Source organism: Camelus dromedarius, chromosome 17 (genome assembly GCF_036321535.1).
Source record: "Camelus dromedarius isolate mCamDro1 chromosome 17, mCamDro1.pat, whole genome shotgun sequence".
Classification (NCBI taxonomy): Eukaryota; Metazoa; Chordata; class Mammalia; order Artiodactyla; family Camelidae; genus Camelus; species Camelus dromedarius.
Genome location: NC_087452.1, coordinates 44,272,500 through 44,290,551, shown reverse-complemented (window position 1 = coordinate 44,290,551; position 18,052 = coordinate 44,272,500). Strand labels below are relative to the sequence as shown.

At 38.1% G+C, this 18,052-nt stretch overlaps 1 protein-coding gene across 2 annotated transcripts in view; it reads left to right on the top strand.

Annotated features, from left to right (window-relative positions):
* The first annotated feature begins 6 nt into the window (after positions 1-6).
* Positions 7-18,052, top strand: part of PDCD6IP (programmed cell death 6 interacting protein) — a 57,789-nt gene continuing 39,743 nt past the window's right edge. The window contains exons 1-3 of one of the 2 annotated variants that reach the window (XM_031469878.2): positions 7-364; positions 11,842-11,896; positions 13,463-13,532. In XM_031469878.2, the coding sequence (XP_031325738.2) occupies positions 156-364; positions 11,842-11,896; positions 13,463-13,532 (334 nt within the window). In that variant the 5' untranslated portion in view covers positions 7-155. The remainder of the gene's footprint in view (positions 365-11,841; positions 11,897-13,462; positions 13,533-18,052) is intronic. The other variant, XM_010982047.3, reaches the window with a different exon arrangement.

Below are 18,052 nucleotides of genomic sequence, written 5' to 3'. Positions count from 1 at the left end.
GGAGCTCCCGGAAGTGGCCGGATCCCAACCGCAGGCCGAGCGCACGTCCGTCAGCCCGTCAGTCCACCCGTCCGCCGGCTCAGTGCCCCGCGCGCCTTGGCCCTCGTCGCCGTCTCGTGGTCTCTTTGGCCCGCAGGGCGGCTGAGGCGCTCGCCATGGCGACGTTCATCTCAGTACAGCTGAAAAAGACCTCGGAGGTGGACCTGGCCAAGCCGCTGGTGAAGTTCATCCAGCAGACCTACCCGAGCGGCGGGGAGGAGCAGGCCCAGTACTGCCGCGCGGCCGAGGAGCTCAGCAAGCTGCGCCGCGCGGCGCTTGGCCGCCCGCTGGACAAGCACGAGGGCGCGCTCGAGACGCTCCTGAGGTTGGTCCGGGGCCGGGCCGGGGAGGTTGTGGGCCGCCTGCTGCTCCCCTTGCTTCCTCCGCCCTTCCTGTCTGCCTCCTTCCTACCCACGGCCCAGGCCCGGCCGCCCCGCCCCGGCTTGGCCGGGCGCGTAGGTGTGGTCTGCATTCCTTCCTAACGAGCAGGAGCCGCCCCGCAGGCCGCCGGTCACCCTACCCTCTTCCGCTGGCTGCCCACCCTAGCCTTTGGTCCGCCCGGCCTAGGCCAACCTGGGAGGAAGGGTCTGCCACGTACTGAGGTCTCTTGCCACGTTTACCCAGAACTAGTTTTCTTCACTTTTTGGGGGTCTCTGAGACTCCTGTCTCTTCCCTTTTTTGCATCGCCGCGAAACTTTGTTGGTGTGATTTGGATTTCATAATAGCAGTTGCTTGAGGAAGGTGGCAGAATTGGGACACTGGAACAAATTTTTTTACTTATTTTACTTTTATTACTTTACTTGTTTTTGCTGTCCACTTGAAACGAGTCATTTTCCTAAGTTCCTCGTAATCAAGTGACACGTAGAATTCCGTAGGTTAGGAGCTGCCATTATTTGAAATTAAACTTGAGTAACAGAATGTTCATGATAGGTTGCTTGGAATCAGTTTATTCACAAACAGGTATGCACATTATGGAGTAAATTTGTGTTCTTAGCCCATGTTTATTGAGTTCATGCTGTATTTAACTAGAGTTCCTTTGGTAGTACTTTTCCAGTTAGAATGGCAGAACATTTTTATAAGCATTTTATAGTTAAAAAATTTTTTTCGTCTACCTTGTTAATAAACTCATTTCCTACGTGTAGCATATTCTCCTTGTTTCACAGGAAAAACACAGCTGTATTAAGATACAAGTAGGAGAAGCTCAGGTTAAACTAGCTTGCCTGTTCTAGTAACTGAAAAGTCAAGGAATATGGCTTCCTTAGCTTTAGGCATTTCTGGAGATCATCTTGCCTTCAGGTTGATTCCTTCTTAGGAGAGCTTTGTTCCTGTATTGGAAGAGATGGCTACTGGCTCTCCTGTAATTACAGTGGTCTTAATGCTCAGGATCTTACATAAGAGTGTGTTTCTTTTTTGCCCTGGTGAAAGTTCAGGGAAGGCCTCTGATTGGGTTGGCTTGTGCCCATGTGTAATGATGGGAAATGGCCTAATTTAATTACCCTTGTCTGAGTCACTCTCCTGGTTTAACTTCTCCATGTGCAGTGGATTAAAGTAATGTTAGTATGGACTGGGGAAGAGCTGGTTCTCCAGGATACTGAATAGATCCCTCAGAGAGATTATGACCCATTGGTGTCAATTTTAAAGATAAGACTGTTGGGTTGCAAAGATCACTAGGTTGATACTTAATGTAAACTTTTTTTTTAAGCTAACCTATAAATACTTAGCCATTCTTTAGAATTAATGTTCTGTAAAAGAAAAAAAAAAAAAACAACTCCCAAGCAGTTCTTATGTGGCCATGAGTAGCATTCAGTGAGGATTTTTCATTAATAGTGTTAAAAAAAAAAACATGAGCTCTGGTATAATGAACACATGAATCGATTAGGTTTGATCCCAACCCTTAAGGAGCTTGAGTCAGGAGGAGGAGTTCAGAGACATTTGGTGCATGGATTTAAGACTAACAGACAAGAGAGACTGGTGAATAGTGGTTCTGTGAAGTTTAAAACTTCATTCATTTGTTCATTCTTTTGGTCTTTTCCTAGGAATAAATGGGGATATTGCAGAGACAGTCTCTTTGAAACTGTTTCTTTAGTCACCTCTATATTGTCCTCACATTAGCACATTTTTTCACTTTATGCTCTTCTAGTGGAGTTAGGGTAAGCTAATAGATACACTACAGTCTGTAAAATTTTATAATGGAGGTGTGTACCTTTGCTGTAAAAATCAAACAGTTGGGGGGTGTTCAGTCAAGCAGGATATTTTACTTTTAATAATTGTGTCTGGATAATTGTGTAAATTGAACATATTTTTAACTTAATAAACTTTTAAATAAAATTTTTGAAAAAGAGGGTTTAAGCTAATTCCTGAAGAATAGAGGCTAGCTTGATAAGTACTGCTACACAGCTCCACATACGGTCGGGTAATGGACTTGCCTTTTTATTACTAACTATAGTATTAAAACTATATTTATGTGTTATAATATTGAGTGAATGTCATCCTTTATCAAGTGATTTTAACTACAAATTGATTAGAAGAGCCTTGGTAAATAGTGAGCATTAAACTAAGGTGTGATCAGCTGGAAACCCCGCTGGTTTTTGGGGGGCGGGGATAAGCTCTAGATATCAGCTTCCATGTCTTTTGTGGTGATTAGTGTTTTCAGAGAGAAAGCTCCTAGTCTCCTTCCATGAAAAAGCCTAGTTGTCAGCTTTCTGAAATTTGATCAGGGGGAGTGGAGGTTGTCGATTTCAGCAATCATGTATGCATTTTTTTATATTATCTATTTTAGTTTTATGTCATCTATGTTACTGTATTAGGGTTGGATTCAGCTGTGTATGGTAGATTTCAAATTATCAGTTAAATTAATGATTTTACTCCTGTGTAAAAAGTTGGTAGATGGGTAGTTCTGATGGCCCAAGAATGGTATTGTGGTTCTGTGAAGTTCATCAGGCTCAGGCTCCTTCCAGTGATCTGCTCTGTAAAACCTAGAGTCCTTGTTCTCAGGGTCCAGATAACAGTCATACCCAAGTTTTAGACAGGAAGATGGAGGAAGGGAGGCAGGGTACTTAGAGGATGTTTCCTGCAAACTGCCCTGCAGCACCCTGCTCATTTGTTATTGGCCATTATGTATGTCCACATCTCATAGAACAGTAGGATAGGTAAAGGGATTTTTATTAAGGGCAGTCATATATCCAGCTAAAATCTGCTGTTCTACTAGGAAGGAAGAAGATAATGATGTAGGTGATTAGCATTCCCAACAATAGGCTCCCAGTCCCCTTCTTCCCTGCTGAGCTGTGTGTGATATTGCTGACATTTTCCTGAGAGTAAACCTACCCTCCTCATGGAGGATCTGGAAGCCCAGAGGTTTCTTTCAAAGATTTTCAACCATACCTCTTTCCCAGACTCACACTTAATTCTTGTCTTCGAGAGTGATACCTCTTTTCTTCAGAATTCAGATCCTGTCCAGCTTCTCTGCATCGTTTGGCTCCCTTCTCTCTAGGCAGTTAGAGTTTGTTTTCTCTGCTTCATTCATTCACTTTTCACCTTTTAGAAAATTCCATGAAACTTCTTGTGTGCTCTTGTGTTCTTTCCCGTTCTCTTTGTCCTTGTGCGTTTACATCTTTTTAATTTTTTATTCCCTTTTTTGTGGAATTTTGGGGGAGAGTAGAGTAGGTTGTTTATTTAGATCTCTTTGTTTAGCTGGAATAGGATATTTACATTTTCATTTCTACAGTGGTTGTATCAGTTTACAGGTAATAGTGAAGTTTTTTTTCCTTCACATCCTTGGGAATACTCACTGATTAATAATTGAAAGTGATTGCTTTTTGCTAAACTGATGGATGAGAGATGGTACCCGGTTTTAGTTTGCATTGCCTTGATTTCTCAGAGGTCAAGCATCTTCGGTTTACTGGCCACTTAGTTTCTTTTTCTGTGAATTGCCTGTTCTTTTTCTTTGCCCATTTTCTATGTTGATTGTTTTTTTTCCTTTACTGATTTTTAAGAGTTATGTATATTTTCTGGCTATTTATCTTTTTTCCATTATGTGTATTGCAAATATCATCTTCAGATCTGTTTCTTGTCTCATCATTATGTATGTGGTATCTTTTGTCACACAGAGGTCCTTGCAAAATGTTTTATTCTCCTCATAATCTGTAGTTACAGTTTTTTCCTTATTCCTGACTTTGTGCATGTATTATGTATGATTTTGTCCCCTGATAGATTTGCTGAAAGCCACCTTTTTCCTTTTTTAAAACCAAATCTATTTTTTGTTTGTTTGTTTGTTTTCTGCTTTCTCATTCACTTTTCTTTTTCGTTTTATCTTTTCAATTGAGTGATTAGCTTTGCATTTTTTTTTACAATACATTTATTTTAAGACTGTATGTTTTTTCTAAGTCTGCTTTTGGTTGCATCCCACTGGTTTTGATATGTAGTATTCTCACTGACATTTTCTAATAGTTTGTAATTTTAGTATTGTTTTAGCTCAAGAGTTTTTAATGTAGATTTTGTAAAGTTTCTAAATAGATTTGTCTTATCACTTTTTTGGGGGTTAGTATCTAGTTTGTTGCATTATGGTTGTACCTTTTTCATTTATGAAATAAAGTTGATGGGACTAGTCTCAATTTCTGAATTTTTTTCCAAGTACTGGTGTTTTATAGATCAGGGAAGAAAATGCTGTTCCATTTTACTTCACAGCTTTTGCTTACATTCTGATTGTTGAAGATACTGAAATAATATTAACCCTAGTGACGTTGCTGCTGTTAATCAAATAGTGTGGTGACTATAAAGATACATTAATACTTGACCCTTGGTCTCAAAGAGTGTCTGTAGTTAGCAGACCTTAATTTGGCTCAGGAATTTTGTTCTGCTTAGGTGAATAAACATGAAAGTTTAAAGGAAGATTTAAAATCCTTGCTTTTCTGTATTCTGACTTTTCTAAGGTTTAATAAATAAAATAGCTTATCAGGGCTATCTTCATTCTTTGTAACCCGAGAGAGAATCCTCTCAGAAAATTCTGCATACGGGTTTAAGCTACACAACTGATTAACTTTGTGGCAGGATTAGACTAAGATCTTGACCTCTTGCCTCCCTAACTATTTACTTTCTACTACACTCTGCTGTAGCAGTGCTTTATTAATGATTCTTCATGCGATAAACTGAGCAAAGAAGGAAGTGTGAAAATAAGGTTCAGGGAACAGCTATTAACTCTGACCATTATATGGCCCCACTCTTTGGATTCTCTTGTTTTTCTCTCAGGTTGATAGGCAGGATTGCTCAGCCCTAAATACTGAATGGCGCTGGATGGGTTATGTGAATTTGCATGGCAGTATCACTTTGTCTTAAGTGGATTGGTTGTTCTCATCTCTACACCTTTCTCCCTAAAAACACATTTTTTAAAAACTAGAATTTCTAGCGGAAATTTGTCCTTTTCTTATTTTTGGTATATTTAAAGAAATATATTCATTTTGTTTTCCTTTTCATGAGATTTTTAAGAGTTGAGTTTTAGATATCTGCTCTAAAGTGATTGAGTTTTATGAAATACTGGAGAAAGTATAAAACACTTCTGAATAGTTGCAAAGTACTCTGTAGTTACCATTTGTCCACAATGTGCGATGTGTCCAGGTACTGTTTTAAGCATTTAGTTTATATTTTATCCTTTGTTCCTCGTGCTTAAATTAAGTGAGGTTGCCCTCAATTTAAGAAGGGTTTAGAGAGGTTGGGAAACTTGCATATAGTCAAACAGCTAAGAGTTGGTGGAGTTTAAATCAAACGCAGAGCTGTCTGACTTGGAAGCCTGAGGTCTGCCCACTATGGCATCACACCTTTTAAGAATGTTTAAGATTTTTTTTTTCCCCTACCAAAATAGCATGTTAATTTTATTTGGAAATTAGGGTTTTATAGTTGATAAAGATTTTATTTTAAAAATAAGTGAAAATTTAAACGGTACAAGTTCTTTGCAGTATTATTTCTGACTGTGTGTGTGTGTGTGTTTGTTTTCCTTTCTACTCTAGTATAGCATACTGGCTTTCCATCTTCCCACTAGTGGACAACTTGCAGCCTAGGTCTACTTTGGGAGAGGTATATCCTGAGCTAGAGTCTGCTGATATAGTAAAGCATATTTCAGTGATAGAGAGAGGGGTGTGGTAGAGTCTCTTGTTCTGTTCGGTTCCCTCTCTAGAGAACTTTGATACCTGAGATCCAGGCTGAACTATATATGTGGGGTTGGATATGGTGGAATTACATCGAAGGAGTAGCTTATTGTATGTGGTACTGTAGGAGCAGCATTTTGCCTGCAGTTAGCAATGGTTGCTTTCTTTTGAAAATCATTAGTTGGTCTCTCTGTTGACGTTTACTCCATATTATGGAGTCAGATTTCCAATGGCTGCCATTCCATAGTACTTACACTTGAAGTTACATGACCTGTCCTGAGACAGGTATTTTACTTTGAGGGTTCCATCACATAGCTTCTAGTCTTTTAAATATAGGGTATAAATGAACTGTTTCCCCAATAAAACTCAGGTTTTGAGAGTTGACTCTAAAAGCTTTGGAGTGAAAAGGATAGGTATAAAAACTTCAGTGCATTCTGTTTAGTCTTTCTTTTTTTCCTGATCCATTTGCAGAGCAAGTAGCTTTATCTCCTACTACTTCCTTCTTTGCTCTGTTTAAGCAGAAGTTAGCAGACTAAGGCCTGCCCAGCTGCTTGTTTTTGTGTGGTCCATGGGCACCACTGGCGGTTGGCACTGTGAACCTTGGAGACCTAGCTGGGGTGTTTCCCTCTGCCCCATCCTGCCCTTTATTCCAGTGTCTTCCTCCCAGGCCTGTGGCCATGCCTCTCTGCTGCCCAGAGCTTGCTCTGGTGCCACCTACATGTTGGGTTTCTGCTTGCAATGGCTTAGCAGTGAATGGTGGAGTCTCAAACTGGGAATTGATGACACAGCAAATTGCCTTGTCTCCTGCCATCTGTGCCAGTTGCCAAAGTTGAGATGGCTGGACTCTGGGAGGAGAGGAAGGCATGCCAGAATCCGTGTGTCGCTGGAGCAGAGAGTGAAACGGACTGTATTGGCCACTGCCCACCTCCCTCCCCTGGACTTCTCGCCACCAGACTGGGTACTCTTCCTTCAGAGTCTCCAGCTAATGGCAGTTAGACAACTGTGTACCTAGTGTTTTCACCATCTGAGATGGTCCAACCCAGATAAAAATGGTACAGGGCAGGGCAAGAGTTTTCTCTCTGGTTATATAAGTACCTGCATATTATCCTTGATTTAACCTTTTGCTTGGCAAAGCCTAGAGTAGCCCTTTTCAGAAAAAGTATGCCAATCCCTGCTCTGTGGCCACATCAACTTCCTTGCTGTGATGTGCATGCCCTTAGGCACACTGTGGCCTCAGGCCCTTGGTACTTGCTATTCTCACCTATGGGCATGTTCTTTGGTAGCTCCTGTTCATTCCCAAAATAGAGAATCTTAGGTTTTACTTTTTGGAAATAAGAAAAAAAGTTGTTTTTTAGACACTGCATTTTACTGATTCATTTGTTTGGAGCTAGCAGTGAAACGGAAGGAACAGACCCACTTCATACTTTCATGGAGTTTAGAATCCTTTGAGAGAAAAGGCATTAAACGTAATCCCACAAATAAATATATTACCAGTTGTGGTAAGTTCTCTGAAGGAAAAATGCAAAGGCCTGAGAGGTTGTGAAGAGGGGAACTAATTTAAACAAGAAGTTAGATCGACTGCGCGTCACTTCTGCCACCACTGGGGATTCTCCCTTGACTGGATCTCTGCAGTGGCTTCCTGACTCACCTCTGCTTCTGTGCTTGCACACCTGCAAGTCAGTTTTCCACACAGCAGCCAGGGCAGGGCAACTCTGAAAATAGATTGGCTTGTGTTACTCTTGTCCAGATCTGCTGATGGTTCCTTCTCTTACTCTGTATGGTAGGAGCCAAAAGTCCTACAAGTTGCACTCAAGGCATCATTATTTCTTGATTTCATCTCCTGCTGTTTCCTCCTGTGCCCGCTTTGTGGTCACATGCCTCTTTATCGTGGCAGGGGTACTGTCAGGCGTACTCTTGGCTCTTGCTCTTCCCTTGACTCGTAATGCTTTTCTCTCATATCTCATCACCTCTTCATGGCTTCTCTACTATTGATGTGTTAAGATTTTTTATTTTTTTCTTCTGTGTAGTCAAATGACCATGTTATTAAAAAAAAAACTAGTCTTCTCACCTCACCCCATACACATACCTTATCCCTCTCACCTCTTTATTTTTCTGCATAGCACTTAGCACTGTCTGCTATACTAAATTTTTACTCATTTTTCTTGTTTTGTATCCCCTTCTAAAAGTAAACTCTACAAGGGCACAAAGTTTTAAAAGTTTATATATTGCTGAATTCCTATGTTCTAGAACTGCTTGGTGCATAGTAAACTCTTAGTATATCTTTGTTGAATGCATGAATGAATGAGGACAAGAGAAATGGGAACTTGTGATAAGAAAGTTTCCAAGTACAAGGAAAAAAATGTGCGAAGGCCCCGAGCCAGGAGAGAGCATGGAATTTTAGTGACTAGAATGTGTCGTGAATATTCTGAGATCAGGCTGGAGAGTTGAATGATGGCCAGGTAGTGCCAGACCTTGTCTAAATTTTGGATGTAGTTTAAAGTGTAATGGGAATCCATTAAAGGGTTTGAGCACTTAATACTTCAGAGTTCTTTTTCTAAATGTGAGAATACTCTACTACGTAACCACAGTACAACTTTCAAGATCAGGAAATTGACATTGATTGAATATTACCATTTACTCTGTAGCGCTCATTCAAATTTTGCTAATTCCCCCAATAATGTTTAGAGGTCCGGGAGCTAATCGCAGATTCTGTGTTGCATTTAATTGCCATTTTAGTCTTCTTCAGTCTGGAATAGTTCCTCAGTTTTTCCTTGTCTTTCATGACCTTGGCATTTTTTAAGAATACAGGCTAGTTACTTTGTAGAGTGTCTCTCAATAAAGTTTTCCCTCATATTTTCTTGTGAATATGCATTTGGGGGCTGTAGTACCACCAGAGTGATGCTGTGTTTTTTTTAGTGCATATCAGGAAAAACACGAGGTTGATTTGTCCCATTGCTGGTAATGTTTAACTTTTATCACTTTGTTGAGATGATGTCTCCTAGGTTTCTTGACCTCACAGTTAATAAATAAGTTGTACTAATTAGTAAGTATTTTGTGTGGAGGTACTTTGAGATTTTGTAATAATCCTGTTTCTGTCAAACTTTTATGTTTTAGTTTCCATTAGTGATTTTACCTGAATTAGATATTATATTATGAAAGGTGCCAAATGGTGACTTTTTAACTTCATTATTTCTTCTAGATTTATTATTTGTCATTGTACTGTAGGGTAGAGCTTTCCCTATTCCTCTATTTTGTTTACTTTAGAATTTTCCTCAGTGGGTTATGATTTGCTATTTATTTAAATTGTTCTAAACTTGGCTCATGGGAGCTGCTTAAAGCTAGTTCTTGTGTTCTTTTGATGTGTCCTCATATTTTGAGTATATCCTTAACATTCTGGCATAGCTGGATGCTTTAGGCTTGACTCTTGAATTTTCAGCCTCAGCCATGGAGCCAACCATTCTCTCAGAAGCACTGGCTTCCTTTAATGCAGAGCACTATTTATCTGGGCTCCAAGTGTGCTTACTGCTACTGAGGTATTATTGCTTCTAGGACTTATAAGCATATACATTTAGGAGATAGACACACACATTCATATTTATACTTCCTTTTATATCTACATTATGCTATATTAAAAGATGAGTTCACACTGATACCTCCAATTCTGACCCAAAGCCATAGCATTTCTTCTAGCTTCCTACCTTCCCGTGTTGGTAGCTCCTTTCTCTGCTAGTTAGAAAGCTGACTCCCATTAGCTTCAGTGTGTTTACTTAATTGCTCAGTTGTTCTTTGTAACCAAACTCATTGCCATGCCAGCCAAAAACTTGATCTCTGACATGTTGGTCCCACCCCTCCGGAAAACCTGACCTCAGAAATAACAATTGCAAAGAGCCCTGGTGATAGGGTTGAGGGGAGGGGCAGGGAGATAATAAGGGAAGGAAAAAACATTGGAGGCCTGTGAAGAAAGCTTGGCCTTGAACCACCCACACCCCTGCCCCCTCAATCGCTTTGCTAGCTCAAAGGTCAGCCTGATAGGGGAAGACATCCTCGTGTTTGATGGTCTCTCTGGCTGCTGTGTGGAGGACAGAAAATGAAGAAAATGAGAAAGGAGGAAAGGAGACTGGGAGGTTGGCTAGGAAACAGTCTACTTTAAAGGGAGAGTGGAATCTTTGATGAACTGCGTGGCAGTGGTGGAGACGGGCAGGTGCAGGAGCGGACGTACCCAAGTCATATTTGAAAGTTGGTAAACCTGTTTTTGATCAGTAGTTTACCAGAGGTGTTAATCTGCCTAACTGGATATAAACAGTTACCTTAATAAGAAATAGTATTTTAAGAAACACATTGTTTTCCTAGGCAGATGTTAGTTTGCTTTTAGCCAGTAATAGTAATAAATATTTTTCTTTAGTGTTACATTTTTGTTGACAGTGTTTTCATTGCATGCATTTTAGCTACTGGTTTACCCATTAAAATATTATATTAATAAACCTTAAAATGGCTTATTGAAATTTGATTTGTGGGCCACTCAAAGTAAGCATGCGTAATTTTGGTATATTCTTAAACTAATCCTTTGTTTTTCTTTTGGTGGTGGTGGGGGTAATTAGGTTTATTTATTTATTTATTTATTTATTTTTAAAGAAGTTACTGGGGATAGAACCCAGGACCTCCTGCATGCTAAGCATGAGTTCTGTCACTTGAGATACTCCCTCCCCACATTAAATCGGTTCTATTTGCATAAATCTATGTGATCTTTAATTTAGCTCTGGTAATTTTACATTTTGACCTCTTTTTATATTTAATCTATCAATTAATTATTTTTTTACAGTTTTTTCTTCCTGTTTTATTGAGATAAAATTAACATACAACACTGTATAAGTTTAAGATGTACAGCATCATGATTTGACATGCATACATCATGAAATGATTATCACAGTAACTGTGGTGAGCATCCATCATCTCATATAGATACAAAATCAAAGAAATAGAAAAGTTTTTTTTCTTGTGATGGAGCCCTTAGGATTTACTCTCTTAACCACTCTTCTTTCATATATAAGATACAACAGTGTTAATTATGTTTTTTGTGTTGTACATGACATCCCTGGTACTTACCTATCTTATGACTGGATGTTTGTACCTTTTGACTGCTGTGATTAAATTCCCCCTCCCCCAAACCCCCCCCTTATCTGGTGACTGCAAATCTGATCTCTTTTTCTGTTTGTTTTTGGAGTAGAATTGACCTATAGCACTATGTCAGTTTCTGTCAAACAGCATAGTGATTCGATATTTCTATACATTTCAAAATAATCACAGTAAGTCTAGATGCCATCCATTGCCATACAAAGATACTGCATAATTATTGACTACATTCCAAACTCATGACTCGTTTATTTTGCAGCTGGAAGTTGGTACCTCTTAATCTTCTATACAATAGGGAAAAGACAACCTTTTCAGTATATAGTGTTGGGAAAACTGGACTACTTTCTCACACCATGCACAAAAACAAATTCAAAATTGATTAAAGACTTAAATGTAAGATTTGAAATCATAAAACTTCTAGAAGAAAATATAGGCAGTATGCTGCTTTACATGGGTCTTAGTAATATTTTTTTGATATGTCTCCTCAGGGAAGGGAGACAAAAAGAAAAATAAACAAATTTGCTCTGTTTTTTAGATATTATGACCAGATCTGTTCCATTGAACCCAAATTTCCATTTTCTGAAAACCAGGTAAGTCTTTAATTTGTTTTAAAGGTATATGATAATGGTGAATCACCCATTTCCTCCTGCCTGTGGTATTTTACTAAAATAAATGGTGCCTCTTCACTGTCATTAAGTTTTTATGAGACTTTTAAAATACAAATTAGAAACTTGTAAAGCCCATCTGATATGAATCTATATCCTTTTGAAGAGTCTCCTGGAAATTCTGTTCATGTCATTCCTCAGTCACTTCGTGGCTCATGCAGGGTGTTGGATTGCACTTTTTAATCGATAGAATCTGTAGACTAATATAATCTCTGGTGTCCTTTCCTTTGGTTTTTACAGAATAAAATAGGAAACTGTGATTCAGGAAGTATTAGTCTAGCTTGTGTGCTTTAAAAATTATTTGCACAAGTTATATTTGCATATAAATTTGCAAATGTTCTTATGATTAGATATTGCACTATAAGGATGTCAATTTTACTTTCTCTTAAAGGCTAAATATTGAAAATGCTAATGATTTCTTACAGTTTTATTTGGGAGAGTTGCTAAAAGTTTTTAATTTGTGTGACATTTCTAAATTTTACTTTATAAAAAATACTTTAAACATTCTGGTACTAAAATTTTTACAGATCAAATAATATGGTGAGATTTCCTTTAAAATACTCCAGGAAAAAGAGTGTGTGTTGGAAGTGGGGTTGGGAAGTGAGGTTAGATGAACCAAGAAGGGCAGAAGGCTGAAACTGGTGATGGGTATGTGTGAGTTCCTTGTGTTTTTTCCTCTAGTTTGGGTGTGTATTTTTTTTTCTTTCTGTCTTTTATTTTTTATTTTTATTTTTTTCCTTTTTCAATTTTATTATTTAGAATTACTACAGTTTGAAAGTTTGGGTGTGTATTGAAAATTTCTCTAATTCAGAGTTTAAAGGTTTGTAATAATTGTGGTATATAAATAAAAGAGGCTAAGATCTTTTTAATCTTCACATGTGGACTATTTTAGAAGAGTGAAATTCAGTTTTTTAATTAAGTAAACTTTACTCATGTATAACATACATACAGAAAAGTGAACATGTCGTGTGTGTAGCTTGAATCTTCACAAAGTGAATTTATATGTATAGCCACCACCCAAATCAAGAAATAAAATATCATCTCATCCTGCCTTCCAAAGGTAGACGTTCTCCTACTTTTGCCATCATGGAATAGTTTTTAATTTTATCTTCTAGGAAATCTGTAGCACTTACTTTGTTGCCTTTACTTCTTTTGGCTTATTTGACAGTCATTTACTAAGTACTTGTACTGTTTAAGCCACTGTGTAATTGTAAAGATGAGTAAGGTTGTGTTTTCTGAAGAAGACAATATAGGTGCATTTACTGAGGCAGAATGACTATTTGAAATAGCCTACTGCCAGTTTTTTACTTTTAAAAGAGAAAATTTTATGGTCCACAAAAAGGAGAAGGAGTTGATTGATTAGAGAAGATACTGTTTTAGACAGGTTGAAGCTTTTGCCTTTTCTACATTGTGGATTTTTATTCGAAAGAGACATATTTGATGAGGTCCAGGAAGGTAACATAATTTTCTCTTTTTTCTCTTTTTATCAAGATCTGTTTGACATTTACTTGGAAGGATGCTTTTGATAAAGGTTCGCTTTTTGGAGGATCTGTAAAATTGGGTATGTAATTTTTAAATAAAAATGATAGGAAACTTGGTCTAAATACTTTGTATTGTTGTTTTAGGTTTTTAAAATTGCTCTCCTGACTCTTTGTAAATAATAAAAAATTTGTGTTTTTTTTTTTTTAACTTCAACTTTTAATGCAATTTCCAAATATTTGTAGAGAGCCTACGCCTTGCCAGGCACTGTCCTAGTTTTAAAAATGAATAAGATAGTTGTACTCAGTCTGGTTGGGAAGACAGTTGATCCTTCTAAAATACAGCAGGGAGTACGGTAGTCTTTGAACAAACTTATGGGAGCATAGATGAGGAAGTAGTTAATTCTGCCTGTTGAAAGCAAACAATGTTTGAGTGAGGCTTTGAAGGATGAATTTGGTTTTTCCAGATATAAAATAGTATTACAGGTAGAACATTATAACCAAAGGTCAGAAGAGTAAAGGCATTTTTGCTCTACCAGCTCAGCAAGTTAACCTTTCTGTGCATTAATTTTCTCATCTGTGAAGTGGGTAACAGTACTGTGAGGTACTGTCTATTTCATTGGGTTCTTGTGTGGCTTAAATGAGTGAATACAAGTCAAGTCCTTAGAACAAGGCTCAGTAAATATTAGTGGCAATGAATGATGTTAACATGTTACGTATAACTATATATGATATAATGTGTTTGCATTATAGAATATATACTGCATAATATTACATAACAATGTCATATAGTAAAAGTTACTATATGTAATACATATTAATATTGTTTAAGCTTGAAACGGTGGGTATATTGGGGATTAGGGAGGGTGAAGACATTGGAGAGTAGATGGTGACAAGTTGGAAATATACTGTGAATTTGTGTTCTTCCCTCTTATGTGTTAATAACTACTATATATTGAGTGCTTATTCCACCTGGGCACTGTGAAAGGACTTTATACACACTATCGTACTAAATTCCCTTATAGCCTAATGAAAGGCACTGTTATTACCAGTTGTACAAACTGGTTTAGAAAGAATAAGTGACTTTCTAAGATCATACAGCAAAGACTAATGAAGCTGGATATGACTCCAGGAAGCCTAATTGCAGAGACTAAAGAGATAGAGATCAGTTAGACTGGTGAGAGATGAGACTAGACAAGGTAGGTAGTGTATGTGGGTCAGGGAAGGGGTGGGTCTGAGAGGTAGTTCAGAGATGAAACTGGTGGATCTGCTGGTATCTGTCAGAAGGAAGAATAGGAGTTGAAGACTGAGTCTAAGATTTATAACTTGGTTTGACCTGTGGATGATAATTCCTTTCAATAGACAGGTTGAGTTTGGCTTTGCCGTGTTACATCTGGGTGGAAATTTCTCTCTGGGATTTGGAAATAACGTATTTAAAGCTCAAAAGAGGTAAAGACATAGATTTGGGAACAGTTTTCATTAAATGATAATGAATTTATTTCCTTTGCGGTAAATGATAGATTGGGGAAAGTATGAAAGCCAGAGCTGGGGAATATAACATTCAGGGGAAATGGAGAAAGAGGTTCCTAGAAATGCAACTGAGAAAAAGCCTTCAGATCTTAGAGGAACCAGGGAAAAACAGGGATATGGAATTGAATGCCAGAAGAGCTTCAAAGATTGTGTAGTCTAGTGGTTCCCAAACCTGTCTGCACATTATGATTACCTGGGGAATACATTAAAAATATAAATTGCATCTTTAAAGATAAAGATACAGAATGCCAGATGTGATAGGGAATCTCACCGTGGGCCACTGGAATTCGTGTCTTTGAAATACCTTCAGATGACTCTGAACATTATTGCACAGAGACATTGTGGCAGGTCATGACATACAAGGTTGTAGATTCACTGAAATTGTCAGAGAAGGAAGTTTCACTAGGATGCTGAAGAAGTCAGACTGTGGCAGGTTAAGGGGAGGACCAGAAGCCAGGAAATGCGGGCAGCACTTGTAGGTGGCTCACTTCAGAAACCATGCAGAAAGGATTTGGGGACAAAGGGAGCCTTATGCTGAGAGAGAGGCAAGATCAAGGAAAGGACTTTTGGTGCTGTAGTGGTAAGCCAATTGTTTGGCTGAGAATAGGGAGCAGATGACAGGAGAGCTAGGAGATACTTAAGTGAGATAGGGTAAGTTCATAAACCAGGGACCTAGAATAATTGGGGAGCAAAAAAAATTAAGAGCATAAATAAAGCAGGAGGTAGGTCATCAGGGCATTTCTAGTAAGAAGTACTGGCAATTAAATATCCATCAGTAATGTTTTGGTTAAATAAAGCATGGCTGCACATTCATTTGAATATTGTGTTATTTTAGATTATTAAGAATGATAATGCAGATATGTTATTTGTTGTCATGTAAAACTATGTCCATTGAGTATTGAATAAAAGGCCTGTTACAGGACAGAGTTGGTGCATCTCCATAGCTCAGGGGGCCCCAGACTGGTCTGCTTGGGATGCCATTAGTATGGAACCTGGGGTATTGCTGCTTCCTGGAGTTGTGCATTCCAGACACCCTGAGTATGGTGTAGTGTACTGTTTGTGGAAAACGGGGTATGTGGACCTACATATATATAGTTATTTATCAAGATACTCAACAAAAGATTACTGGGGAACTCTGGGAGGTTTGATATTGGATCATTTTTAATTTATTTTCTTGTGTGTGTGTGTGTGCGTTTAAACAATTATTTGAATTTAAGAACATCTATTTTTATTTATAATCAAACTGTTTTCATTTTGAAAAACTTAGTGAAAAAGAAGAGCTCAGGTGAAAAACAAGAATGGAGTTGACTATTGAGGAAAAACTCTTTGAAGAAAGAAGAATTGAAAATTTTTTTAAAAAACCTTAATTTAAGTTTAGATATGATAGAAGAAATCATAAAAGAAAAAAGATTTAATTACAAGAAAAAGTTTTCACAAAATCTCTGACACATGAGAAATTATGAAAATAAAATGACAGACTACAGCTTGGGATGCATTGTTTATGGGAAATACAGTAGGCTGAGTTGTGTATCTTGTACATAAAAAGTTTACTTTTATCTATTGCTTGGAATGTATTCCATTCTGTCTCAACTCCACTAACTTTCTGTCATATGATAAGTTGCTTCATATTTAGACTATGACTTTCGTGTACGGCTTTGTGTGTATTTGGATGTCTTATTTGTTCCATGACCACACACATTTTGTGCTTTTACCATATTCTCAAGATTTTCCAAACTCTCAGTCTTGCAATTTATTTCTCTGAGCTCCTCTTTTCCTGAGAGACTTCTGTTTCCTTTGTCTTCTTCTGTTTTCTTGCTTGAATCTGGACTGCTGCTATTTAAAGCTGCTGCATAATTATTATCCATTAGGTTAGAGCCATGTTTTCCGGATAGTGTGTCTTCCTCTTTTACTGGAATATACTTGTAAGTAACTTTGACAGAAAAGGTCAGATTTCTGAATCTCTTCTTTGTGAAAATGTCTATATTTTGCCCTCACATGAATTTGGTTTGAAATTCTGGCACCTGGTGCTTAGGTCATTCTTGACATTGTTTCACTTCATTCCCCACATTTAGTTAATTTGTCCATAAATCCTGTCAGATTTTCTTTTGAAAGATACTAAAAATCCAGTCACTTCTCAGCACTTTTCCTGCTGCCATTCTGGTCAGAGCTGCCATCACCTCTCAGCATTTTCCATCCATCACCTCTCAGCGCCTTCCTGTAGCAGTTGCCTGCCCTCATCTCCGGCTTCCCTGCAGTCTATTGGCTACCGTGCAGGCTTAGTGAGTCTCTGTTCAAAACTCTCTTGACTTCCCAGTGCACTCAGAGTAAAAGCTAAAGCTTTACTGTGTAAATTGGTTCTCTCTTACCTCCCTGACATCATTTTGTCCCTTGTTCTCTTTTTTGGGGCCAAACTGGCTTTAATATATGTTTGTTGAATTAATTAGAATTATGTTTCTTCAGAACTTGAAGACATTGTTCCCTTGCCTTTAGTAATAGTAATCCAGGGTTACTGATGAAAAGTCTGCGGAGTGTTCTTTTGTAGGTGACCTGTTTCTTTTTTCTTGTGAAGATTTTTTACAGTTTTCTCTTTATCTTTCATGGTTGGAAATCTCAGAAGATCCACTGGGCCTTCACTTTATTCTTTGGGAATGGCATTTACTCCTGTCCTTTTCAGTTTACAGACTCATATGTCCTTCATCCCTGGGAAGTTTACATGAATTTCTTTGATAGTTTCTTCTTCATTCTTCCCCCCTGCTTCTGTTTGGAATGCTATATGTTAACTGGATATTGGCTGTTCTGAGCTACTTACTGACAACTTCTACACTTTTGTTTCTTCTTTTTTTTTTTTTTTCCCATTTATGGGCTGCCTCATTATTTTCTAGCCTTTCTTTTGAAAACTAGCAGTGAAGGTTTTCATTTCCAAGAGCTTTTTCTTATTCACAGATTGTTCTTCTTAAATAACATCCTCTACTTGTTTTATGGATGTACTGTCTTTGAGTGTCTTTAAGGATACTAATTAGGATCTGTGAAATGTTGTTTTCTATTCCTGGAATTGTTTCTGTTTACTCTGGGC